Below are 26,651 nucleotides of genomic sequence, written 5' to 3'. Positions count from 1 at the left end.
TTTCTATATTCCCAATTCTTTTTTCTACTAGCTCTGTAATATTGCTAGAGCTAGTTCTTTACTATCTTTTCATTTTAAACCCTTTGCCTCAGTGCCTTATGGGCCTACAATGAGTTTCTGAAAAACGGTGTTATTTTCTAAAATGGCAGGGAACATAAGCCTAGCTATCTGCAATTGCTGTGGGACTGTATCACAGGATTACAGTACATTGTAAAGAAAGCAAAACTTGTTTCACACCAAATTTGTCTTGGTGTGATCTGGTTCTAGGAAGCTTGTGCTATAACACGGCTTCCTGACTATGCATAAAATGTATGTAGATATATCATCTTATAAAGGCTATTGTGAGTTATAATACTCTGAAATGGAGATATCTTTATGAAATATGTATGATTTTTATCAAAGCTGGACTAGCATAGCAAGTGTCAGTTTTTGGTTTCCTGGTTCCTCTTCCTTTCAGGCACACGGTATTTTTATATGTTAGAAAATACAACAGTTGAACTCGGTTACCTTTGCCATAAGGGGAATTATTGCTTTAATTTTTGGACGGGAGTCATAATTCTAAAAAGCAAAGAGATAATATATAGTGCAACAAAAAATAATCTATTACTGTTGTAACATAGATTGATCTAGTGTCTTGGTTTGAGGACATGCTAGGACATCCAGTTTTGATACTTAGTTGAAATAGTTCTCATTTGGAAGTTGCTTTTTAAATGAAAATTCTAACTAAGATAAAGTATACTTTTTTCTTATTCCTGTACATTATGGTTTCATCAGTGAATCACGTAAATGTCTTTTCCTGACTTCAGAAAATGGAAAATCCTGATGAACTGGCAGAACTTATAAATATGAATCTTGCTCAGCTTTGCTCACTTCTGATGGCTCTCTGGGGGCAGTTTCTGGAGGTCATTACCTTACAAGAGGAGGTCACAGCTTTGCTAGCACAAGAGCATCACACATTAAGAGTAAGTATTGACCCAGAGACCTTCATGTGCTTACTGGGACACATTGTTATGGAAATGTTTATCAAAATGAGACTCCAGATTACCATTTTTCTATTTATATTTCAGAAAGCTGGTTGGAATTGTAAAGGGAACTGTTGCATTTCATTTGTTACCTTGTATATAATATATAATGTTGTTGGAATATAATGCGTAAAACGTATTATTTATGTTTATGAACCAAGTAATTCAATATTCTTTTGAATAAGAAATGCAGTTCAGAAGGCTGATTACAGGCTGTGGAGTAACATATATTTGTGCAGACTGATGTACTTTAATGTGGGAGCCTTGTCTAGTGCCTACCCTACATTTTACTTCTCTGCTGCATTTAGGCTGCCTGCTTACATCATAAACAAAGTGTATTTCTCTCTGAATTAAGAATTTATAACATTAATAAATTTTGAAAAGTCTCTTACATGGGATTTTATAAAAGAAATGTGTGTGAAATGATCTGGCACATGAGTATTTGGGTGTGTGTACTAACACAGCTATAGTGCTTTTGGTCTGTCTAGGGGTGTGTGCAATTGCTGTGGGCTCTCTGCAAGCAGAACCACAGCAGTGCTGTTCCCATAGTGAAATATAATCGGGTATGGACTAAAGCATTACTCTTACTTGATAAATCTCATTGTTTAGTGAGGAAAGCGTGGTTGTGGAAATGGCCTGTTATGGAGAATAAATGGAATCTTACAGAATGAATGCAAGGGCTATTAGTTTGATGTGCTAGCCATAAGACAGAGATAATTTTATTGTCTGTCTATGAATCTTACCTTTCAGTAGTTTTTGTATAAAAACTGGAACACCTCAAGTTAGCTGGTGAAAGGTATGAAAATATACTGTTTCATTTAACTTGCATTTTCATTCAGCTGCTGGTATGTTAGTGTTTGTACAAATTTATATTTAATAAAACCAAATTAAGAATTAATACATTAATTTTTACTGCTCCAGAAAAGACATACTAATGATTATGTATTTATCTTCTTAAATGTGGTTCTTTTAAAATCCATGATGTAAGTTATCCTCCTTAGCTCATACATGCCTTAATTATTAAATTTTCCTGCAATTGTTTTAGAGTATAAATCAAAGTATTTAATTATACTATGGGAATTGAGATATTTCCCATATTAAAAGTATTTCTGTGATGCTTTCCAGCTTGAAAAAAAATTCAAATTGGAGTTCCCTTCCTCCCTGTGGAAAAAAAAAAAAGTATAATTTGATTTCACATCTGCATGCCCTGCATCATTTTGATTTACTGTTATGCTCATTCCTTTTGTTATCTGTCACTGTACTTTGTGGATACTCTATAATCGATCAAAGACTGGAGAGGAGAGATGCAAGGCATGGGTAATCCTAAAATTACATTTTTATTTAGTACTTGATAGCAGAAAGCAAGCAGGCTGACTCTGCAAGAATTGCATAGTACAGCATTGAAAAGGGATTTTTACCTGAGCCAACTTAGATAGGACCAGCAATGTGATATTACTTCATTTTTAAATGGACACTTGTATTAACTTGGAGTGGAGAAAACGAGTTTGTATGAATACTTTGAAAATATATATTATTAAAATATATGTAAGAAATCATTGTTCCACTGGGCTTCCCATGTGGCAGTAGAGTAGGAACTCACAATCCATAAGTTCAGTAAACCTTTAATGAAAAAGAGATGCTAAATTTCAGCCTTATCATTTCTAAGAATGTGTTCAGTTGTTGGGTTTGGATCTTGTTTTGCAGTGTTTAGTATAATAAATTATAACTTTTATTAGTAATATCTTGAGAATTTATATTCAGAGGGATTATATAAACATAAGTCAGGAAATCTACAATGATGGTCATGTTCCACTGGAGCCTTATCTGCACATACCAAGTGATGCAGGCTTTCTGGTTATTGTATTTAGTTATGATATTTAAAGTTTAGTTATTTAAAGATTTAGTTATGATATTTAAATTATATTTAAAAGATGATCTACTAATTCTCCTCTTTGGAGACTATATGTTGACATTTAGAGTGATGGAATTGTTAAGGTTGGAAAAGACCTTTAAGGTCATCAAGTCCAACTATTAACCCAGCACCGCCACATTCAGCACTGAACCAGATCCCCATGTGCCATATCCAAATGTATTTTGAACACTCCCACAGATGGCAATTCCACCACTTCCCTGGGCATTCTGTTCCAATTCTTTACAACTCCTGTGAAAAAAACCAAAGGAATATGCAACCTAGACCTCCCCTGGCACAACTTAAGGCCATTTCCTCTTGTCTTTTCACCTGGGATATGGCAGAAGAGACCAATTCCCACCTGGCTACTGCCTCCTTTCAGGTAGTTGTAGAGAGTGATGAAGTCTCCTCTTAGCCTCCTTTTCTCTAGGCTAAAGATGACCCACTAATTCTCCTCTTAAGAGACTTACCTGCCCTTTCTAGAATAAGAAACCTTTTTATTTTGGAAATGGATACTTTGATATGTTCACTACTGGATGCTAAATCTCATTTTATCTTTTCTTCTTGCAATATTTCCAGACTATAGCTTCAACAGGAAATTTCTCCCTGGGAAACTTGATTTATGAACCCTTTTAGGGAGTGATTAATCTGGGTTGTTAAGATACTTGTGTTAAAATACCCCCTAGAAAGGCCTGCCACCTGCATTTGGTCAAATGACATTCATCCTCTTTGCACAGATGCTTATAAAACAAGTATTTCTGCTGAAGAATTGTTCAAGTGTTGAAATTATTATTTTAATAATTTTACTTACATTTACTTAAGTGTTTCAATATTTAACTATTTTCAAATACTTAAAAAAGCACTACATTAGAAAGTGAGAAACACTTTAGGTAAAATTGAATATTCATCTACTACATGATTATACTGATACGGTTTACAAATGTATTTTATTGAAAAACTGCTCAGAGTATGTTATACTACAAACGTTTTGAGCACTCAACTAGTTCCTCTCTTTGTTCTGTAGTGACACCTTCTGGTAGGTCTGAATATATTCTTGCAAAATTATTTCCTTCAGTTTGATTAGTCCTAAAATAGGAGAGCTGAAAACTAAGGTCTCTGACTGCTATTTATAAGTATGCAGATACACAATATGTATTCCACAGCAGTTTTTATACACAGTTCTTCTGTTTACACTGGGAGGACCATAAAAACCATGCCTCTGGGAAGTCTGTAGAGATTAGAAGTAGCAGCTGCAATTTCCTCCTGCAAAGCCCTTGTGGAGTCAACCCAAGTCGGTGGTTCCTGCATCATTAGCAGAGCTGGCAGCCACTCTGGTTCTGCAGAGCCTGTTTAGCAGTGTCCTAGCAAGTGCCTCAGTCCTTCAGTAAGTTAAGCACCGATTAAACATAATAAACTACTGTTGATTAGGGTTCTTTTGTCTCATTAGTAAAGTCTTATGTGCTTATGGAGCTTACTTTCAACTAGTTTTATACTGTTGTTATTTTTCTTGGAGCTGCCTGGAGCTGGTAATAAGATTTTCTTCAAAAATACTGAAATTACTTAATTACATATAGGATTTATTGCAAACGAAAAAATGTCTTTCTTTTCTGTTGGAAAGAGTGCAATATTCTAAAGATCTAGTCTCCATATAACTCCAGTTACTTTATGTGGTGAAGCGTTCACATCTAAATTCAAAACTACCTTGCTTGCTTCCTGGGAAACAGCTGTGTGCCCTTTTCTTGACATATACCACACACATCTACTAATTAGGCAATGTTCCTGTAACTATTACCTGACTGATCAGGATCTTTAATTAATTTTTAAATTGCTTAATTTAAAATTTTAATGTCTACTCTTCATGATAAATTGTTCTAAAATCTAGTTTTTAAGCAGTAAAATTATCTGTCAAGTCTGTTGTATAACAGTCTCCCCTTCCTGGGGGAAAGGATAGAGATTAGTGCTGAAAACATCATATATTTGCAAAGTACATGTCTGTTTAGAAAAGGCAGCTGGGAAAATGCAGCAAATTACTTGGGAACATCAATTCTAATCCCACATGTGTATGTATAAACTCCTGTTGTATAAACAACAAATTCTGAAAGAAAGCAAATTGAGTTCTGGCCAAAGTGGAAGCTGCATTTACAAGAAGATGTTGAATTGTGTGTTTTTCTTCTTACTTCAAAGCATTTCCCATGACTATGCAGAGATGATGTTATGACTAAGATTAATTTCATGAAATGTAGTACAATAAATTCTGGGACTGCAGAATACCTAATGGGTTTCTGTTTCTGAAGGTAATACTCAGGCTCATTCAGAAGTGTCAATTGAACAGTCATTTCCTTTCTTCCCATCAGCGTTTCCAAAAATATTTTGTGCGTTATTGCTTGAGCCTGATTTGGATGATTGATTTATTGGAAATCAAATTTTCAGCAGGCAGTTGAATCTAATATAATTCCCAGTTATCCAGAGCACAAATTTAAATTGTTTCAGTCACTAGTCTTGTCTGTGGCTTCCATCCAGAATCTAAAAAAAGAACATCTAAAAATAAAGTAAGTGTCTGTATTATACATATAAATGATATACTGGTGCATAGGAATGCTGGTGGATTTTTAAAAATCATTTGTAAGGTAAAATAAACTCTACCTTCATTTGGATTTTGCAGGTGCGCAGATTTGCTGAAGCATTCTTTTGCTTTGAGCATCCTAGGGAAGCTGCTCTTGCCTTTCAGGAACTACAGTGAGTACCTTTTGGAATTCCACAGTATATAGCATGTAGTACTATTACTCTGTGGTATGTGTTATGTAAAAGTAGCATTGCAAAAATACATAAGAAATGCAAGAGAAACTTTGTTCTCAGGTTAGATTTAAAGTACTGGAACTTATATAAGAAGTCATTAAATGATCAAGCTGTTATTAGTTAATTACTAGAAAAGCTTCTACTAAAATGAATTAAACTGTTGGTAATTTCTGTTAATGTAAAAATAAATAGTTCTTTTTTTTATGGAGGACTGCTTCCTTTTTTTCAGTGCTCAAAGTCATCTACAGGTGTGTGCAGCTATCAAAAACATTTCCTTCTGCAGTTCTCTTCCACCCCTCCCTATTGAATGCAGTGAACTAGATGGAGATATGAATTCCTTGCCTATTATCTTTGAAGATCGGTATTTAGATTCAGTTACTGAAGGTAAACACACCCCACAGTACAATTTCCTTTTTGAAGAAATGAGGAAAAATTATGTAAAACTTGAGTATTTTTTATAAATTTCTTGCTGGCTTTAAAGGACTACATTTATTTGATAGGATATGGGGTTTTAGCTTGAGTTTTGAGAATGTAAAAAATTCTATAATGCTAGTGCATCGCTTATCTGCATAATCTTATTGTAAACATACTTTCTCTTTCTTCCCCTGCCTTTTTCTGTGAAAGATTTGGATGTACCCTGGTTGGTAGCTCAGAGTGTTCCAAAGACAGAGTCCAATAAACTGGATAAATTTGAAGCTGAAGAAGGTTTTGTTGCTGGTTTTACTAGCCCAGAACTGAAAATAAGACCTCCTGGTGCCTCCGTCTCTTGGCATTCAGAAGCTGAAAAGATGCTAACAAAAACCTTCAAAGGGAAAAATGAAGATACAAACAAATCCAAAGCTAAGGTTGCTAAGCTCATAAAAACAATAAAAGCTGAAAACACAAAAAAAGTTGTAAAACAGACCTCAAAGGACTCTGTGGTGTTAGTAGGATACAAATGTTTGGTAAGTGCAGCACTGGAAAATGCCTGTAGAAGGTTAGATGGCGAGCCTTCATACAATGCTAACGAAGGGCTGGACCCTAGAGTAGGTGGAATTCCTTGTGATACAAAGGCCTGCATCAGGCAAATAACTCGAAGAGACCTTCCATTGTTGCCATATGATGAAATCACTGTCAAGACTGAAGGTGACCAACCAGGTCCAAGTAGTCCTGTGCACTGTGAAAATGAGGCTATTTTTGATAGACTGACTATCTCCCAGACAGGTTCTGGAACTACTCAAGCAGATAGTGCTTTACAACACACAGGTACACTTGAAGGTTGTCATGCAGGTCAGCCAGCTTCCTCAGGAGTCAGGACAACTGAGGTCAAACCAAGTAATAAGAATCTTTATGCAGAGGAGAAAGGAGTGGCTCACACTGGATCATGGGCTAAGTTTCCACAAGATGAAGTGCACAAAGAGAATTTGCTGACACCCAATATTCAGTCTTCAGAATCTGGAAATAAATTGAATTTGGGAGAACGGGAACCCATGCTTGAAAAGGAAGAGGTCCATGAGAGAAACTATCAGCATACCAGTGACATCTTGACAAAAACGAAAAGCAATCCACCTACTCTTTCAACAAAAGAAAGTCAAATCCCTGCAAGTGGAGACATGGCTAAATTACCAGATGTTAGTGTGACATATGCCTCTTCTAGATTTTCAGATTCAGGTGTAGAAAGTGAACCAAGTTCTTTTGCAACTCACCCCAACCCTGATCATGTTTTTGAAAATGTTCATGGACAAACTGCACACAATGGTGAGAGAGCATTTCCTCAGCCTTTACTAAAACCAGACTGTACAATAAAAAACACGATTGAAAGCCATTGCACTGAGAGTACAAGTGCTGTAAGTGAAATACAGTCATCCCTGACATCCATAAATTCACTGCCTTCAGATGATGATGAGCTGTCACCTGATGAGAATTCAAAGATATGTGTTGTACCTGAATGCCAGCTAAGTGACAGCAAAACAGTATTGGATTTAGGAGCAATTGACTTGCCAAAATGTGATGACAGTAGAACATCAAACACCAATTTGGAGCAACAGCTTGTTGTGTGTTCAGGGCACTTGGATAACAAAAGTCTGTCTGTACATTCCTCACTCTCAGGAAAAAAAGATCTGTTACATTTGATTGTTTCAGATGAGGACACGCCTACTGATGTGGAAAGTTACACCCCACAAACAGGCCCTGGCACAACCTGCAAGGACTCTGAGGACCTTGAAAGGCATCCTACAGCTACAGAAAGGACAGTTGAGTTGTGTTTGGAAACAACTTGTGTGGGTGAGCCATCTGCTGTTCCAGGTTCTTCATCTGTAAATGCAGCAGTTAAAAAAACAAGCAAAGTAAAACATAATGAGCCTTTAGAAATAAAGGGCACAACTGAAGAACTGTCAGTAGCTAAAAGTGACACTGGTACAGATAATCTTTCTCCAGCTAGTAGTGCTGACATGGTAAAGCAAGGGCTTGTTGAAAACTATTTTGGCTCTCAAAGCAGCACAGATATTTCAGATATTTGGCCTATGGACAGCAGCATTCCTGTTAGCCCTCAAAAGGAAGCATATGAAAAGCAAATTATTTATTCTTCCCAACAAGATGACGAAGAAGAGGAGGATCAAGATATGATTGAAAATGGATATTATGAAGAAACCGATTATAGTATATTAGATGGAGCTTGCAGTGCTGAGCAGGATCATGGCTTAGCGGAAGAGAGAGCCCTGAGGTCTGAAATGATTGACAGTGGACACCTGCAAGACATAATGACTGTGCCCCCTGTCTGTACTCCTGGTTGTTTGTCTTTCCCTTCTTCTCTGAGAGACTCTCCCTGCAATGTTACCTCTTCTTCAAAGAATAAATCTGATGCAATTACACAACAGCCAGGCAGCACATCCTACAGCTCAGCTTCAGCTGTTTCGTGGTATGAAAGCTCCCCAAAACCTCAAATGTTAGCGTAAGTGATTGTTTTAAAACAAGCTTTTTACTTTTAGAAATTATGTTAATATAATAGAGAAGGGGAAAAGAAGCATGGTTGGGCTGTAGAATGCCCCAGAACTGTGGCTTGTGGATTCTGCATGCTCAAGTAACATCATGTTCTAGATGCTCAGATAAAAAGTGTCTCGGCACTAACTTCTTCTAAGAGATATATTGTAATTTCATGTGGTTTGAAAAACCACAAAAGCACAACAGGATTTTTCTTTGTTAGGTTTAAAAGATAGTCATTCAGCTGAAGAATGATGTTGTAAAGACTACTGAGCATAAAAATGGTGTTTTATGAAATGAAATTGTTAAAATAGCAAGCTTGGGAAAATATGCTTTGATTTTAAAAACATAAATCCAAAAACTGGTTGTCCATCAGATTAGCTAAATGAAGCAAATGTGTAATGCAAGCTATGGTAATGGCCTTATTTTTAAATCTTAACTTCAAATATCAAAAATGTAACACCTTGGAGACCACAGTGTTCTAAATGACACTGCAGTTTGGATACCAGGAAAGCCAAATTTAGAGGAAAGTCAGGGATCCCAGATTGTACCTCTTCTTGCTGCTAAATGAACATGTGAAGCAACAGTTTATGTGTTGTATTGGAAGTAAAATGTTGCTGTGAGAGAAAAGAAAATTTAAAGGAGAGGTAGAAACAAATGCTTAGATGGTGGAAGAGATGAAAGACCGGATAGTTTGTGAAAAGCAGCTTGAGAACAGAAAGGAGTGAGCAGTCAGGTGGAGGAAAATAGGTTAGAAGTAACCAGGGAAGTAGCTTCTGGGGACACTGGTGTGGAATGGGAAAGGTGAAGAGCAGGGACTACTCAGGCTGTTCTGTAACAATAAAAGTGAACTCAGAATAAAATCAAGGACTTGGCCATGGGAAAAGCAGAGTCTCCTGGAACATGAGATAACTGAGAATCCAGAGGGTATGATCTGCTCCATAAAGAACCACCCTTGGTGTGTTCAGGAAACATGCCTTGAGTACAGACTCAAGTAGCTTCTGTTGCAGAGTGATAAGAGCAGCTGTCAGCAGTGGTTTCTTTTCAGGCTGACTTCACTGAGGCCTGCTCCTGCCAGTTAGTGAGGAATGAGCTAAAGATAAAGCTGGGAAAACAGAGAACAAAAGGTAGAATAGGAGGGAAACAGTGAGCAGGCAGAAGAGGATGGGGTACAGCACGACACCGTGAAGGATCATGCAGAACAGATGGATTAAGGAAGCATAAGAAAGCATAAAGCTTTATGTACTGCAGGAAAACTGATATGCAATTAGGAAGGCCATACACAACAACTAAGGGAAGTGGAAGAAAGGCAGGAAGGAACACAAGGAGCTCCTAGCATTTGAGGATCACAGCTATTAAAAACCTTATAGTGTATGCCTTCATAGAATATGTAAAAGATCACAAGTCTGGATCTGACTATTTTTGAAGCAGGTATCAGTTATTCACCCTACCACAGGAACTTTATGGTGAGACATTACAACACTGACTCCACCTCTCTTCTGGCCTAAGAAACAGGCTTGGCAAAAATTATCAAAAGTCAGTGAAAATCTTAACCTTGACTTCCAATTTGTTATAATTTCTATAATATTTTATTGCATGAAAACAAAAAGCTGTTGCTTGCTCAAGACCACAATGAAGCAGCATCTTCAATGCTTTCAGAAATACTTGAGAGTTTGCAAAGATGGTCAAAGGAGAGAAGGGAGTAGAGCTTGAGATATGGCTTTTGTTACAGAGGAAAAGGGGCTGTAGGATTCTCTAGTAAAAATGTTCTGAGGAAGTGGCTTATTTTGTGAAAATAGTAATTTCATAAATATATTTCTCTCCATATTAATTATAGAGAATACAAAGCAAAATAACAGTAGAAAACTGTATCCTAGAAGACCTTATATTTATCTAGCAATAGTAAATGCATAATAAGTATTTTTTTTGTTCCAGTTTCCTACAGGCTAAGGAAGAATTGAGGCAACTTAAACTTCCTGGATTTATGTATAGTGATGTTTTCAAACTGGCTTCTTCAATACCTTATTTCAGTATGGAAGATGAGGAGTGTTCAGAAGAAGGAGTACATCTCATAGTCTGTGTCCATGGCCTAGATGGTATGCTGGGAAATGTGATACTGTACAAGACAGTAGTTCAGATTACCACTGAGGTTTAGCTTTGGTCATGCAAACTCTGAACTGAACACCTGTAACAGGTTCACTGGAGGGAAGTGGGAATCTGACATTGTACTGCTACATTTGACAATTTGTTCCATAAAATCTTTTAAATTAGGAATTCTCTGTCTTTAATAAAATTTCCCTGCACATAAATCTGTTTAATGCCATAGTTCACATTAGGTGCATCTTTCAGTTTTTTATGTGGTAAAGGAATTTACCATGTTGTGGTAATAGAATGGAGTTACTGACAAAGCTGTTTTCCTTAGAATTGCTGTGTTGTCAAGGAAAATGAAATATATGTATCTTGTTAGAAAAGAGAAGTAATACATGTAAAACACAGTCAGGTGTTTATAAAGTTTTAAAAGGTTAAGTCGCTGAATCACAGTGTGGTTGAGGGTGAAAGGGGTCACTGAACATTGTCTTGTTCACCTTCCTTGCTCAGAGCACAGTCACCTAGAGCTGGTTGCCCAGAATGCAGCCCAGTTGGGTTGTCGAATATTTCCAAGGATGAGGATTCTACTGTGGTAGAAGTGAGGAAAAATCTCTTTTTAATTGAAAGCATTATAAAGTTTAAATAGCTTGAATATATTCACCTGTTTTTAGTTCAAAGCATATATGCATATTAAGAAACAATATCCCCTCTAGCTTTTGTGTGTTTTTGAGACAATTCTTGAATTAACAATGTAAAGAAACGCAAGAGGGCAGTAAAACTGAGTGTTGGTCTGCAACAACACTACTCAGGCACTTTCTTCATTTTTCAAATTCCTAAGTTAAAAAAATAAAATAACAGCATAGTTTTTCTTTCCTCATTTGGGCAGAAATCAGCCTTTGTTAAGTACTTTTAAAAATCGGACTTGGAGGTATTCCCTCTTACTAGCATAGATCTTGTCATGCTATTGCATATAAAAGCTGCACAAAAATTAACTTGACCAAGAAGCTTGCTGTTAAAAAAACTGTTTGAAGCCTTAGGAAAGTCCACATAGTTAGAATTTTCTTATTAAATTGGCATGCTTATACAAGCTATTTCCTAGAAATGACAGATGAAAATTAAAATCCTGTTCTCTAATTAAGGCAGAAGGGCTACCCTTTCTTCAAAAGCATCTATGACTACTGATGTGGAAAAATCTTCAGAATGCTAGTTAAACTAGCATTTGTTGTTTTAGGTACCACAGTATCCAAAAGTATCTTTATCTGCTGATAGTTCACTCTGCCTTTTCATTTTATGAAAATACTCCTTCACTGAATTCTGTAATTCAGTGAAGGAGTATTCACTGAGTTCTTTAATTTGCTTTATCAAAATTAATTAGGTTTCCAAGAATGTAATGTTCACAGTGCTATGTATCAGTTGGAAGCTAAGACAAAATCAAACATGACTTCCTACATCCTTGCTTTTTAAAAAGTGTTTGCATCGAATGTCATTTTCATAAACCCTTTTGTCACTTAATTTGACATTGTAGTTTCTTTCGAAGTCTTACTGAATTTTAATTAGGGCTGAGAATATAATTAGCTGTGTTTAAATCTAAAGCTCTGCCAGAGATTAATTTCAGTATTCTGAGTGCTTTTATTGCAAGTTAACTTTGGAGACTCTAACTCTTGATTCTTTTTCTTTTGAAGGTAACAGCGCAGATCTAAGATTAGTGAAAACTTACATTGAGCTAGGGCTGCCTGGAGGAAGAATTGAATTTCTTATGTCTGAAAGGAATCAGGTATTTGCCAACTAAAACATAATTTTTATAAAGCTATGAACAGTGTAAACCTTCAGACACGTTTATTTGATAGCACTATTGTATTTATCACATTTTGTATATTTTTATTGTATTTTCATGGAATCCACTATTTGATTTGTGGCTTGAGTCAAAGTAATTACAAAATCTTATATGGTATTGAAGGTAAATATTTTAAGGGGTAACATTTTTTACTACCACTGTTGTGTGTATTGTGTCTCCTAAGTTCTCAGCATAAGCAGTTTGGATTGTGGATAAAATATGCTCAATACTAGCAGTAAAAATGGTAATAGTGAAAACTGATGTGGCAAGAAGGGAGATGTGTTATTTCAGAGGATCTGAGAAATACAAAATTCCTCTTGCTTGTTCTTTTGTTAGTATACTGCAAGATCTACTGCTGAACAAATATCAAATTACCTCTTGAGTTAAACTTCTGTGAATTTTATCATTTTCTGATGAAGTAAACTTGCCAAAGCTCAAAGACCAGTTTTTACTTTTTGTCTGTGTGTATGTGTGTATTACATATTGTATTAGACATACTTCAGAGAAGAACTAGAACAAAGTCTTGTCAGTGGCTCAAACAAAAGCTTCATTTAGTGCACTAGCATTTTTCTGGCAGTAGCTGCTGGGATGCTTTGTGAAACAGGCTGGACAGGCACCAAGCCAGGCTTTCTCTTCTTTAGCCCTATAGTTTGTGTCAGTCAGCACCTGTGAGACTTTCGGATTTGTGGATTCCACTGAGACCACTGAACCTAAGAGCTGTTGACAGACTTTTCTCCTTAATGTTGGCTGATTCTTTTTGAATGTTTTTACTCTGTATGCATAACTTACAGTTGAGATTAATTCTGTGGTTCATATACATTGGTAATTCAGTTGCAAACAAGGAAATTGAAATAATTTACCTTACAGCTTGTTTTGGAAAAAATACTCAATAATCATTCCTCATTCACTGCTTCAGTTAATCACATATTTTATAAGCAAGTACAATTTTTCCCTCAGGAGGCAACTGAAGAGACTTAGTCCATTTATTATTTCATACAATTAGATGTGAAAAGATTCTGTTCATCCATGGTACCCTTCCTGGCCCACTTGAAACTTCTTATCATTTAAAATCGAATTATCAGAACTAGACAGGGCTTTTAAGATGCTTTTGCACTACAAAAGACTGACAAAATGCTATATTGCTATTTTCTTTCCTTGCTTTTCTAACATAGCTGATTATATGCAACACAGATGTGTAGATTATTGTTTGCATATATAGTTAGGGCTGGTTTTCTCTGTGTAACATTGGTTTACATTTCTTGCCACTTTATCGCCTAGGTATGCAGTAGTATAAGATTCTTGTGAAATTCTGGTTGGTTCTAGATTTGATTACTCTGGATATTTAGTTTTGTCTACAAACTGATATTTCATCCCCTTCTTTTCTTTTCTTTCCCAGATAATTTACCAATATGTTGAACACTACAGATTATATCACAGATCCTTTGGAGCTTGTGTTGAAAAGTTCTAGGCAGGCTTTACCTATCTCTTTTTATTTCTTACTGCTGATCATTGGAGAGAATCAACTATGAACTGGGGATAAGGCCTTAGGAATTTTGTTTGTTTGTTTCATTTTGAATAACCAGTATTACTGTAGACTGCTGTTGCAGTAATTGTCTCATCTCTATTTCATGGGCAGTGTGATATAATTCTGAATATGCAGTTTGGTCTTCTGTTTCACTACAGATAATCTTAAGTGTAGAGAACAGCTTAGAAGTGAGGCTGGGTTTGTAATGTAAGATTTGTTTTGGTGTTTTAGAAGAAAGTAGTCTTGCAGTAAAATGTCTATCATTTTATTCCGTGTTACAAGAAAATTACATGAAAAAGTTCTAATAACTAGCTGTAGTGTTAATATCGATGCTTTTGTTTGTGTGCTGTTGATTGGAAACACTGGGGAGTAAGAATTCAGACTGAATGCAGAATGTATATTGCTGCATTAGAAAAGACAGTTATTATTTTTTATTTCTTTTATTTTACAGAATGATACCTTTGCTGATTTTGATTCCATGACAGATCGTCTTTTAGATGAAATTATACAGTATATACAAATTTATAATCTACCCCTTTCAAAAATCAGGTAATATCTGTTCTATACTATTTACAGAAATAAACTTAAAACTAGAGCCCTAGGTTGTTTTAAACTGTGATGCTCAGGAGCAGGCCAAAAGATTGATGGGAAGAAGCAATTTGGGATGGGGGAGGAGTAGGGGAAAGGAGGACAATGGAGAGAGAGGGAATTGCCAGATGAAAGAAGACTGAACAATGTTGTAAGCTCATCTGTTGGTTTGAGGGCAGAGGTTAAGCATTATATTTGAGGAATTGCTGTCCTGTGCTTCCACAAATTCTGCATAATAGAGCTCTGCAGAAAAACAGATAGTATTTTGAGAAAATCAAAGGAACCTGTAATAGTACTATGCCAGGATGAAGTTAGCTTCCTTCTGATTTTATAGTCCCTTAATCAAGTATGACATGCAGACTGTATTGTCACTCCTACAGGGCACTTTCATCTTACTTGTGACGTTGAAGGGCAACTGCATGAAAATATATTTCATTATTCTTTATGTTATCTAATTGTTTCATCTGCTAAAGACCATGTTTTACATCTTATTAGAGGGCTTACCACAGTCTATGCATTCCTGTTTTCTTTTGCTTTTACTTCCAGGGAATGCCTATTTCATTTATTTTCTCAAAGTAGGGTGCACCATTTGGGCAGACCACCTTACTAACTCAGCAGTGTTGGTGGAATTAGCTCATCAATAGATGAAAGGAGCTAATTCAAGCCTGATTTCATCCATTTGTTTAGGCATCCTCAAATTACACATCCAGAAGGTTTCTTGACTTGCTAGTCACATGTGTTTCTGACAAGTTTCTGCGTTCACATGTGTTTGGTAGGTCTTGTTCAGCTGGAGGAACCATCTAAACGTTTTAACATAATCCCACTACTTAAACAAATGTTTCTGGTTTGAGATAGGCAAGATTTGACATGCTTAATTTTGTCTAAACTCTTGAGTTAAAAATTTAAAAAGCACAGTGTGAGCATACTTTTGTTTCACAGACTACATGGTAGCACCCTTGGTATGGGAGAGAAGAGTTCTGTTACCCACCAACATACACTATCTTCTCTCCCATGCTGTTGTCTGAAGACTGTAATGAGCAAACCCACCCACTTATCTTCTCATTGTTTATAGCTGAGACCTGAACTCTTGTTTACTTTTGGTTTGCTTCTCATGTAAGACTTCAGATTTGTAAATATTTTTCATGTTTATTTGTTACTCGTCACTTGAAAGAAAAGAAAACTATGAATTTTTATTTTAGTTTCCTTTTTGAGGTGTGTACTTGTCTTGGGCCCTACTGAAGCAGAAGTTTTCATTTCTCAACTTAAGCTTTTCTTATGAGAAACTTAAATCTGTCAACAAATCCTGTAGCTATTCTTTGGTAGCTACATGAGAGAACCGTTAGAAAGACATCCCTCTATGCAAGGCCTTGAAGGGACGACCCAGAAAGCCTGGGAAGTACTGCTGAGAAATCCTCTGCTGAAGAAGTCGATGCTTTCCTGCCTCATTTTGGTTATGCCACTGTAGAAAGCAGACCTTTTAGTAGTTATCGGTGGTGTCCTGAATGATGCTGATTTCTCTTCATAAAAATCTCCCCATCTCCTAAAGGAAGTGTTCTTTCTACAAGTGCTGCTCCATAACCCAGTCAAAATAGACATCAGTCTCCAGAGCTATGATCTCTCTTTGTATGGTAAAAAAAGCAAACATCCTAAGATGGTTGGATTCTCTCTCGCTTAAGCAGTAGGACATCAGCATCCCAGGGCTTCAGTATAAGGACAATGATGTTCATGGTGGGAGTTCCAGCTTCCTTGGCCTCGGGTCTGGATGGGTTAATTTGATATTTCTGTATTTCCAGTTGGCACATATGTTGTTTCTTTTGCTCCCCATTTACTCTTTTTTCCCTCCCATTTCTGTTATCCCTAATGCCAGCTTTTTCTCCCAAGTTATACAATTGTGCTCCTGCAGTGACCATTAATAGACCTGCCATATGATACCTGTACCTACAGTCTTCCACACCACACTTCATTCTGATGATACACAGTCCAGGCCACACAGAATAACTACTTGTTATTAACAGAGACTGTAGTGAAACTAAAACAACTTTAGACCTGACTTGGTACTTCACTGGCAGATGATTGTTGTCACAGCTTAAACAAATCAAAATCAACTCAGGTCAAGATAACTCCAGAGATGTTCTGAGATTCTGCCCTTTATTTGGACAAAAGCAGCCTCATGCTCTCAAGTGATGTCAAAATCCTACTTACTGTGCCACATTCCTATACTGAAAAAAGATACTCCCTGTACTACTGGAATAGTGTCAGCTTCAGTAAACATTTTTGGTACTTGCAGAGCTAACACCAGTCATTACAGCAATTCACTATCCAACACATTCGTTCTCCTCTGAACAAAATCTTTGTGCTTGCAACAAGCGTGCAGCAAGCATGAGCTGGAAGCTTGATTCAAAACAAATGCAATTTGCCTTATAAAAGAACTGTTTAGTAAAGAATTACAGGAGGCTTTAGGTTGAAGGGACATCTGGAGGTCATTTGGACCAGTCATACCAATGCCACCATCGAAGTTAACACAGCTTTGAAGCATATCAAATTGCTCAGTCATACCCATTCAAGTTTTGAGTATCTGTGAGAATAGAAGCCCTCTCAGGTAACCAGGCAGCTGGGGAATAAATCACCTGTTCTTATAGGGTAGTTTCAGAAACCATTTTACACACGTCAGGTAAATTTCTGATGGCTTGTATTGGACTTTGACCTCAGATAGATTAATCAGTTTGTCATCCTCTTCCCTAAGTAACAGTGGCTCATAAAAAAAAAGTTAGTTTTTAATGCTAAGCATCGTTAAAACATGTTTGTTGTTTTAGCACCTCGTTGATTATGAATCTTCTTCCATGGATTTTTATAGACAGGATTTTTGTTTACTGGCACAGAATAATGAAGTTTTGCTGTGTCTGATTTTCTAGTATGATATGAATTGGTAGACTTGTATCATAAGGCATGTATAAAAACTATCATTTTGTTAACTTCAGTGTGTTAATAATATATTCAGAAGGTTGTAATATTGCCACCTAGTGTTCATGGCTTTTGCAGAGCATCCCATGAGTAGGATAGATGCATTCCTGTTTTATACTTTCAAAACCGTATTTGAAGGATTTTGCTTCTCCTCCTCTTTTTGATTTGAGCAAACTTTTAAACCTTTCTCCATTAAAAAACAAATTTGAAGCTTGTTGTGTGTTCACCTAAATATCTGAATTGGACTGCAATGTATTACTGTAACCTTTATTGTATTTCTATGGCTTTTCACAGTAGCTACAAGTGTTTAATCTTTGAGGTACATTCACATAGCTGATTGTGAGCTCCCAGTTTTCCTCAAAATCGATCTTTCATGTTTCTGAAGTTTTGGTTAGGTATGCCTGTACGCTTAGGGATGATAGAATTGATAAATTGATTGCTGCTTTTTTCACAGAAAATGCCCTTTGTTATGGTACAGTTATAGTATAAGGGTTTCTCATCCTCTTAAGGTTTTAGTAAATACTGTTAAATTGTAGGAGGACAGTCAAGAGAGCATCTCTGCTAATGTTCAGATCTTCTTTAGAAAACAATCTCTTTTACTCAAAAGCAGTTACATCATGCAGATCATCTTCAGGATCAACTAAATTTCTGTGGATATTTACTTGTTTCTAAAGAAATCTGTGGTTTTGTTGTTCTTGTGTGGATTTTTATGATGTCCTCCAAGGGAATAGTTTTAAATTTTAGTATTCAAGAGAGCAGCTCAGTGTTTTGTTTTGCAAATGCACTGCTGTTGTGCTGACACCACAGAAGATATATAATCGTTCATTTCAAAATTAGCTAAGGCAAATATAGCAAACTCAAGCAAAGAATTTTTCATACAAATAATAATGGAAATCTAGTATTAAAAGCAATTGAGAAGAATATACATACCTGCTTAAACTATGTATTAATAATGAACAAAAAATCTTCTGTCATAAAAACTCATAATTATTTTGGAGTTTAGGAGTTCAGGGTGGTTCTGCCATTCTATAAACAATTGTTTGAATTTTTTAATTTACCTTTAGTTGGTATTTTCTAAGGCAGTGATTCTTGCTTGGGAAGCATTTAAACAGTTAATCTTTTAGCACTGTATTTTACACAGACGTTACAGGAAACTTTATTTTAGCCACTTCTGTTGATGAATGTAGTGATACAGAGCAAAGAGGAATGATGATCCTAGAGGTATAATACTGTAGCACATGTGTCCTAGCAATGATAGTTCTAATATACATAATTCTGGATGGTTTTTTGTTTTTGCAATATCCTGGGGTTGCATCTGTAATGCAGGAAGGCACTTTTTCCTTCTAACTTTGTGAGTCTGGTCCCTATCATATACTCTTTAAGTCAGTGCCTAGTCTGGTGTGGTCCTTACCTCAGCAGGGATCTGTAAGCATAATAACCAGAATTGCTTAATTTCGTAGTGTCCATTTTAAAGAAACGCTTTATATAGACTTGCGTGTATGATAGTAAGCATCTCATGTTAAGTAATGTTTATCCTTGGATACAAGAAGCTAAAGAGTCCCATCCGACTTTCCCTTAAATTGCTTAACCAGGAAAACATCTAAAAGTAATATTGGCCTGGCAGAGGCAATTCAATTGCTTGCTCAAGCTGGTAATCACTTCTTTTGGTCAATCTGCTTAAGAGATCTGAGATATTGCTTCTGTTTTTTAAATAATCAGGTTAAGTAAGCGTGTTCCCCCCTATTAGGACTACCTTTGGAATCTCTCTCCACTAGATTGTTTCAGGAATGCCCATACATTTATCACATTGAGTGCCATCACATGCCAAAGTAATGACGTTTTCAGTCATGCATGGCTCATAAAATATTTTCTTAATAGTTGATGCTAAGGGAAATGAACCCAGAAATTATCTTGGGTTTGGGTGGCAGATGCTGGTGGAAAGATAGTTTAGTTTTGTTAGCTTTTCAAAAATGCTGTATGAAATATTTCTGGAGGAGTTCAGAACGTGTTTGTAATGAGTTTGTGCAGCTTGAGAGATATGGACAAGCTATGCCTCCTGTACAACATAAAATACAGGTCTGAATGGAAACTTTTCATTAATTTTTTCCATGCTCTTTTAGCATTTCATCACACCTGTTTTCTTTTTCTCTGTTAAAAGAAAAAAAATCCTGCCATAAAATTCCATGTTATATTGCTTTTTCTTTTTTAAACAGCTTTATTGGACACTCACTGGGTAATTTAATAATCCGTTCAGTGCTCACAAGACATCGATTTAAATATTACCTCAACAAACTTCATACCTTCCTGTCTCTGTCTGGACCACATCTTGGTACCCTCTACAACAGCAGTGCTCTTGTAAATACAGGTGAAGTATTATTTTCAGTAGTATTTGTTTAGGAGAAATCTTGTCTTTGAAATGCACTTAGCATTTTCATGTGGGGTGCACATTTCTGCATTAGTGTGATTTTGAGAAACTGCATATTTCACTGTCATATGCAGAAAGAAGAGTTATAAAAGTAAAGTATCAATAAAAGGATGTGCAAGAGGTGATTGGTGTATTTTCCAGTATGTTTGGCTCAGATTTTCTGTTACAGCCTAAATAAACTCGTTCTAATCTGTTGAGCTCAATTTATTATAAACTGAACTTGAATATACTTAATCTGACAAACAATTAGATAAGACACATTAAAATAGTTCTGAACTATTGACGTCTTTTCTCTCTCAAAAATGCCTTACAACCTGCAGTGTGTTTCTGCAGATGTGCATGGCGAGGGATGCAAGATTTTCTGAAAAAACAGCTAGCCACCTATTACTATTATTTGCTAAAAAAGAGAATATAGTACCATAGAAAACATTCTACTATGGTATTACTGTGAGAAAATTCTGCTTCCTTTTTTCAAGTTACATTTAATGACTTCATTTTAGAAATTGGAGAAGTAATGTCTGTTGTTTTTTGAACATCAAAATGTTCTAATATTATATAAATTATTGAAATAGAATGTGTATATTCTGGCAAACATTATTGTATTTACACTTTCTGGAAGTTATTTTTTGTGGGCAGGCATGTACATTAGTGGAGATAAAGGCCTTCATGCTTCTTTGTATAGACAAGAAAGAAAATGAAAATTTAACCGGTTTCTGAGCTTGACAACCCTTACATGAAAAGTAAAATTAATATCTGAGAGACTGTTATGAACTTTACATATTATATTTACGTTTAATTAGTTTTCATATTTTATTGTGGATCTATACTCATGTTGTACCTAACAATGCAGGACTGTGGTTCATGCAGAAATGGAAGAAATCTGGTTCTTTATTGCAACTGACATGTCGAGACCATTCAGATCCACGACAGACATTCTTATATAAACTTAGTAAAAAAGCAGGTAAGCTTTGTTAATTCTTCCTATCTCTTAAAGGCAACTGTGTATAAGTGTGAATAGGAAACCTAAAAAGAAAAAGAACTTATTTTCAGAAAGCACCTGTTTCTGTTTTAATATTTAAGAGTTGCTTTAGTCCTGTATTCTTCAAGTAAAATAAACAGTAAACCATTTTTGTTGCAGAGGTAGGATATTACTTTGAGACTTTCCTTCCTAACTAATGAGCAGAACTTGAGTGCAGTCACTGTACCAACAGATAAATAAGTTTAAATTTTAATATCTATCTGTGAACCACTGTGTGGCAAGTCAAGTACATTCATACACATTTAGGATTACTTGTTTCTCTATCTGCCTTTCTTATATATATTATAAATCTAAAATTCTGCTTTTAAGTTTTTATTAAGTAGTCATTTCTAACCTCATTAAGATGGTCAGGGAAAACAAAAACTCATTTTCATAAAGGAAGGAGAAGTTGTACTTAGCATAATAGCTAAATCCCAGATTAAATTATTCATACTATATCATTCATATGGTTTTCTCTGGGTTGAATATCCTTATTTCAACTGTTGGCCAAGAATGCATTTTGCCAGTAGATGATGTGCCAGCAGGGGGATAGTTTCCATTAGGCATTATAAGATCATTGAGGATTCATCTGACAGGTGTTTCTGAATGTGTGTCAGTCAAGCAGTTGTGGAGCCAGAGATGCTTGTGCTGTGTTGTGAAAAATCCAGGCACACTCCTACATCAAAATATTTCTAGGTTATCAAAGCAGGAATTTTATTAAAAACAATGAACTACAAAGATATGGACAGGAAAAGACTGACATATAGCTCTTGAGGTGCTCGAATATAAAATTTACAGGATTTACAAGAAGCAGCAAATAATCAGGAAGGGGCAAGAAGAAAAATCATAGATAAGATAGGAATATTGATCAAAATTTGATTTTAGAAAAACTTGCATTTTTTTTATCCTTCTCTTCAGAATCTACTATCAAAAAGTGATTTTGTTGATGATAGGGCAATATTTAAAGCTGAACTGGTATTTAAAGGTGAACTCAATTTACTTTTGCTGTCTTTTGCAAACAAATGTTTGAATATAAACAGAACTTACGTGAGAACTTAGACACTGGATGCTGAGTAAGAATGTGGGACCCCTGTTAAGAGATAATCAGATTAATTAATCTGGTTTAAAGTTGGCTTTAAAAAGATTCATATTCCATGGTTTTTATGTGTATGTATCTCAACATGACAAGAAACTGTCATTTGAGTACTATTGTCTGTTGTAGAAATGTGACATATTTTTCTGATGACAGACCTTTATATGACAGATTTTTGAAAGACCTGGATCATTTCAAGAGTCATAATGTGTGTTTCAGACCTTGCTCTCCGTAAATGGTAGAAGGATTATAAAAGTCTTCAGGCTCAGTTTCTGCTTTTTTCTTTCTTACCAATGAGATGGAAATTTTGGGCCAGAACTTCATACATCTTGTTTCCAGGTCCTTCAGTGAGGTCAGTGTAAAGGGAGAAGGAAAGGCTGGGGGAGACAGGAGAAAGAGCTGTGAAAAATTCATAATTTTAGATAAGGAGAAAAGAAAGTAAGTTTTATGCTTCCCTCATAGAAAAGGAACAAAGTTTTCCTTTGAGTGGTGAGTTAATATACTGTATGTACAATGTAGGTGTTGGTGCCTTTAACTCTTGGTATCTGTACAAGGCCTGCTTCTGTCCTGCCATCTCTTTCTTCACTCAGTGGGCATACAGCATTGGCTATGCTTGACTGTCAGACACAAGGCGAGAGGCATTTGGGATTCACAATTCCTCTTTTCAGATTCTCAATACAAGGAATTTGTGTACTGGTCTCAACAGGGATTCTAAACAGAAGTCTTTCCACAAGTCACTTAACCCCTGAGTACATGCAGAGATTGACAACACTGTTAAGAAGTATAGCTATGATTTTGCAACTTCTGTTGATTTTTGTAATCATATAAGAAAATAGAGGTCTAAGATGAAGAAATGTCTGTTAACTGCTTGATGCGGTGTCTTCTTAGGACATTGGCTTTGTATCTGGGAAAATCCCTAAGGCAGCAAAATCTAAAACCTGCTGTGGATCCAGCAGGTGTTTTGAGGGTCAAGGTCTCAGCCACATTGTTGTATAGTGGCTTGTGATTCTAGATTTCAAATCTGCCAAAGAACATTCACGTTAAACACATCATCCTGTTGCTTAACCGGATAATGGATGAAGAATAGGTAAACAGTAAAACTCACTTACCTTATGAAATATACATTTTCTGTATATTTTCTTTGCTTCTGCTGAAGATTTTTATCACTTCTTCATAATGAAAGACTGCTGATACTTAGGTCTAAAATCTGATATGCAGAAGGAGCTGTTCTAAGGCAAACTATTATCTTAAAGTTCTCCATTGTGTTTGGCCTAAAGCAGATGGGCAGCACCAGAAATCTGATGCAGCTTTCTAGAGCAAATGTAACAATTAAATGTCTTTAAGGGCTGTAACTCTGTCATTACTGGAGGTTCCTACCTTTGATCATTCTAATATTAGCATGCTTGTCCAAGAAGTAGGAAGTCTGGGTTTGGTTATAAAGATTTAATTATACTTCGGGTTGTGTTGGGTGGATTCTGCACCTGTGCTTGAGCTGAAGGTTAAACCTTACAGTGAGGCAGTGCATTATAGAGGCACCTGCACTAGGGGGGCTGTATCATGTATACACATTGGTGCTAGGCAATTTTAGGAATTTTTAGGTGCTAGGAATTTTAATGCAACTATTGTCTGAAATATCAGTGAAGACAAGGCACTATCCATGGTTCCTTAGGTTCCTTTAAGCAATGTGGAGGCTTTACTCTCTTCTGTATAGCCAGAAACAAACCACTGTATTCCTAAGAAACAAAATGAAGGTTTGAACCATACTCAGTTTAATGGGAAACTCTACCACTGAGCCATGGCCATGTGTATTCAATATGTACAGAGGAAAGGCTCCTACCAAACATCTTATTATTTTGCAGCTCTGCCTATTGTAATTGGGTTTTCTCCCTTTTTGGGCAAGTTCCTGTAATAAATTAGTGCCAAATATAATTTGTAAAATGTTTAATTATTCCATAGTAATAGATCAAAGGCTTTGCTATAAGTGATACCTTTTTTCTTGTAGGTCTTCATTACTTCAAAAACATTGTGTTAGTAGGATCTCTGCAGGATCGTTACGTTCCTTATCACTCTGCTCGCATTGAGATGTGTAAAACAGCTTTAAAGGATAAACAATCAGGTAATAAATATCCTGCAAAATAAACAAACCACTCAGTTTAAAACCTTACATGTACCAATCTACTCCAATTTAATTTTGGCTGCTTAACTAAGGCACCTCTATTATGTGCTTAGAAGCTCTGGGCTTACTTTGTAGTAGTAGTAGTAGAGAGAGAAAATCCATGTAGGGGCTGACTTGCTTTCTGTATCTGTCCTGTTCTATTACATGCAGAAGGAGATGAGACTGAACAGGTTTCTGACTGACTTTGCTGAAAGTTAGGTGAGATAGACACAGCCCTTGATGCACTATGCCATGAACGGGGAGAACAAATAATTTTGATTTTTGAGGATATCAAATGGTAGCATCAAGCCCTGGGCAGTATTTAGCTGCAGCTTAATGTTAGCACTGAAAGAAAAGGTAATTTTTCCACAATCAGTTAAGGTCAGTTGTTGTACTTGCTGTTGAGCTATCCTAACACAATTGCATTCTAGTATTATATATTGACAAATAACTTTTATGTGATGTAATAAATTAATAAATGTACAAATACCAAAATGCATAGCTTGAAACTATTTTTGCAACATTTCTAGAGGAAATTAAACTTTCTGTATGTTCTATCTTAACGGAATCACAGCATAACACATTTCATTACTTCTCTTACTCTAGAATGTGTTCAAGTTCAAGGTCAAAGAATTGTGTTTGTTTCTGGCAATTCACAACTTTTCTTTTCCTCTACAGGACCAATTTATGCTGAAATGATCCAGAACCTGCTTCTGCCAGTTCTTCAAAATAAGGAATGTAATTTGGTTCGTTATAACGTAATTAATGCATTGCCCAATACAGCAGATTCTCTCATAGGGAGAGCTGCACACATTGCTGTTCTTGATTCAGAAATATTTTTAGAAAAATTCTTTCTTGTTGCTGCCCTAAAATATTTTCAGTAAAGAAAAGCATTGTCAGAGACTTGGTTATTACCTCATTAACAGATGAATTCAGATAATGTGTGGTGTTAAAGTATGGCTGCAGCTGTATTTTAAGAGATATTTATACTTTTTATATGGAAGATAATTTATATCATCCACACTTAGGGCTTTTTAACATCAACTTTACTTTCTAGGTAATGTGACTGTGCAATATTTTTTTATTTTGTTCTTTTTACTTTTCTATTTTTCTTAATTTTGGGTACCTGATTATTTGGAGATTAAAGCACAGTGTGTACTTTTGTTTGGTTGGTTATTGGCTTTCAGACAACAGAAGTCGATGTTACTTGGCTACATTTTACAAGAGGCTCTAGATGCCAAAAATAAATTGGATTTTAAAATTCTAACAATGTCTTACGTGTTGACTTGTTGTATTTTAGCACTGTAGGAAGTTTAACTGGAAACACAACGAGCTGCTAAAATACTGGATATTTGAAAACTACTATATCTGCTACAGCTTAGTAGTTTTCTACAAAATCATTACTGTCATTGTTAAGTATGTTATACCTGTGGGAATATATTTTCTGCTGATCTCAAAAACATATTAGTTTACATACTCAGATTTTATTACTGGAACTTGTTTTCAGAAGCAAATAGCAACTAAGGATTTTTGAATGTTCAATGATAGCTGCCTTCAAATAATTGGGGTTTTGCAAACTGCATTAAGATGGTTCCTCACTCTGTCAGTTCGTCAGATGAACATGGACAATTTTATGTGGACTTCCTTGTATATACTTAAAATAAGTAAATGTTATAAATTTCTGCAATACTTTTATGAATTTAAACAATTTTTAAATATTGTTAAAATGTTTTATTGACTATAAAGTATTGTAAATATAAATCAATACATCTTCAAATGAGACAATATTGTAAACTTTACCTGTTCAGTGACACAGATAAAATGTTTTTGATATACAGAAATGTTAAAGGTCTGACTTTCTACTGGTGCTGAATTGCATTGTTTGGTTTCTTCTTCCTTCCCTTTTCTCTGTTTCAAAAAATAATTCACTAAAGGTGGGGGGAAAGAGTTACATGTGCATTCACTAATTGTACACTAATTGTAATGACCATTTTTTGAAAAATATAAATTTGTTGTATAATGCATGTTTATTTTTAGCATTGTGTTATTGCATTTGGTGTTAATAAAATTAAGAAATTACTCTAATGAAAGCAATTAAAGAAACTGAAATGTTCTGCTAATTACCAAAATTCTGGGGAGGCTTTTTGTATATAATTAATAATTTTGTACTTTTGAAGTTAATATAGCAATAATAATTTATAATGAAGTGATTTTTGCATTTGATATGGAATGTTGTATAATAGTCTTTGTAATATGTGGGGGTGGAGGGTTCCCTATAA

At 35.7% G+C, this 26,651-nt stretch overlaps 1 protein-coding gene across 3 annotated transcripts in view; it reads left to right on the top strand.

Moving 5' to 3' along the window:
- FAM135A (family with sequence similarity 135 member A) overlaps window positions 1-26,501 on the top strand; it is a 78,420-nt gene extending 51,919 nt beyond the window's left edge. For 2 of the 3 annotated variants that reach the window (XM_014870242.2, XM_014870244.2), the window contains 11 exons: window positions 807-962; window positions 5,594-5,667; window positions 5,957-6,111; window positions 6,352-8,656; window positions 10,621-10,781; window positions 12,456-12,547; window positions 14,584-14,681; window positions 19,895-20,046; window positions 20,957-21,067; window positions 24,220-24,333; window positions 25,051-26,501. In XM_014870242.2, coding sequence (XP_014725728.2) covers window positions 807-962; window positions 5,594-5,667; window positions 5,957-6,111; window positions 6,352-8,656; window positions 10,621-10,781; window positions 12,456-12,547; window positions 14,584-14,681; window positions 19,895-20,046; window positions 20,957-21,067; window positions 24,220-24,333; window positions 25,051-25,256 — 3,624 coding nt within the window. In that variant the 3' untranslated portion in view covers window positions 25,257-26,501. The remainder of the gene's footprint in view (window positions 1-806; window positions 963-5,593; window positions 5,668-5,956; window positions 6,112-6,351; window positions 8,657-10,620; window positions 10,782-12,455; window positions 12,548-14,583; window positions 14,682-19,894; window positions 20,047-20,956; window positions 21,068-24,219; window positions 24,334-25,050) is intronic. The other variant, XR_015802669.1, reaches the window with a different exon arrangement.
- The last annotated feature ends 150 nt before the right edge of the window (window positions 26,502-26,651 follow it).

The sequence above is a fragment of the Sturnus vulgaris genome, chromosome 3, assembly GCF_052056855.1.
Source record: "Sturnus vulgaris isolate bStuVul1 chromosome 3, bStuVul1.hap1, whole genome shotgun sequence".
NCBI lineage: Eukaryota > Metazoa > Chordata > Aves > Passeriformes > Sturnidae > Sturnus > Sturnus vulgaris.
Note: the sequence above shows the minus strand (reverse complement) of the source record. Positions and strands in the feature narration are given on the sequence as shown.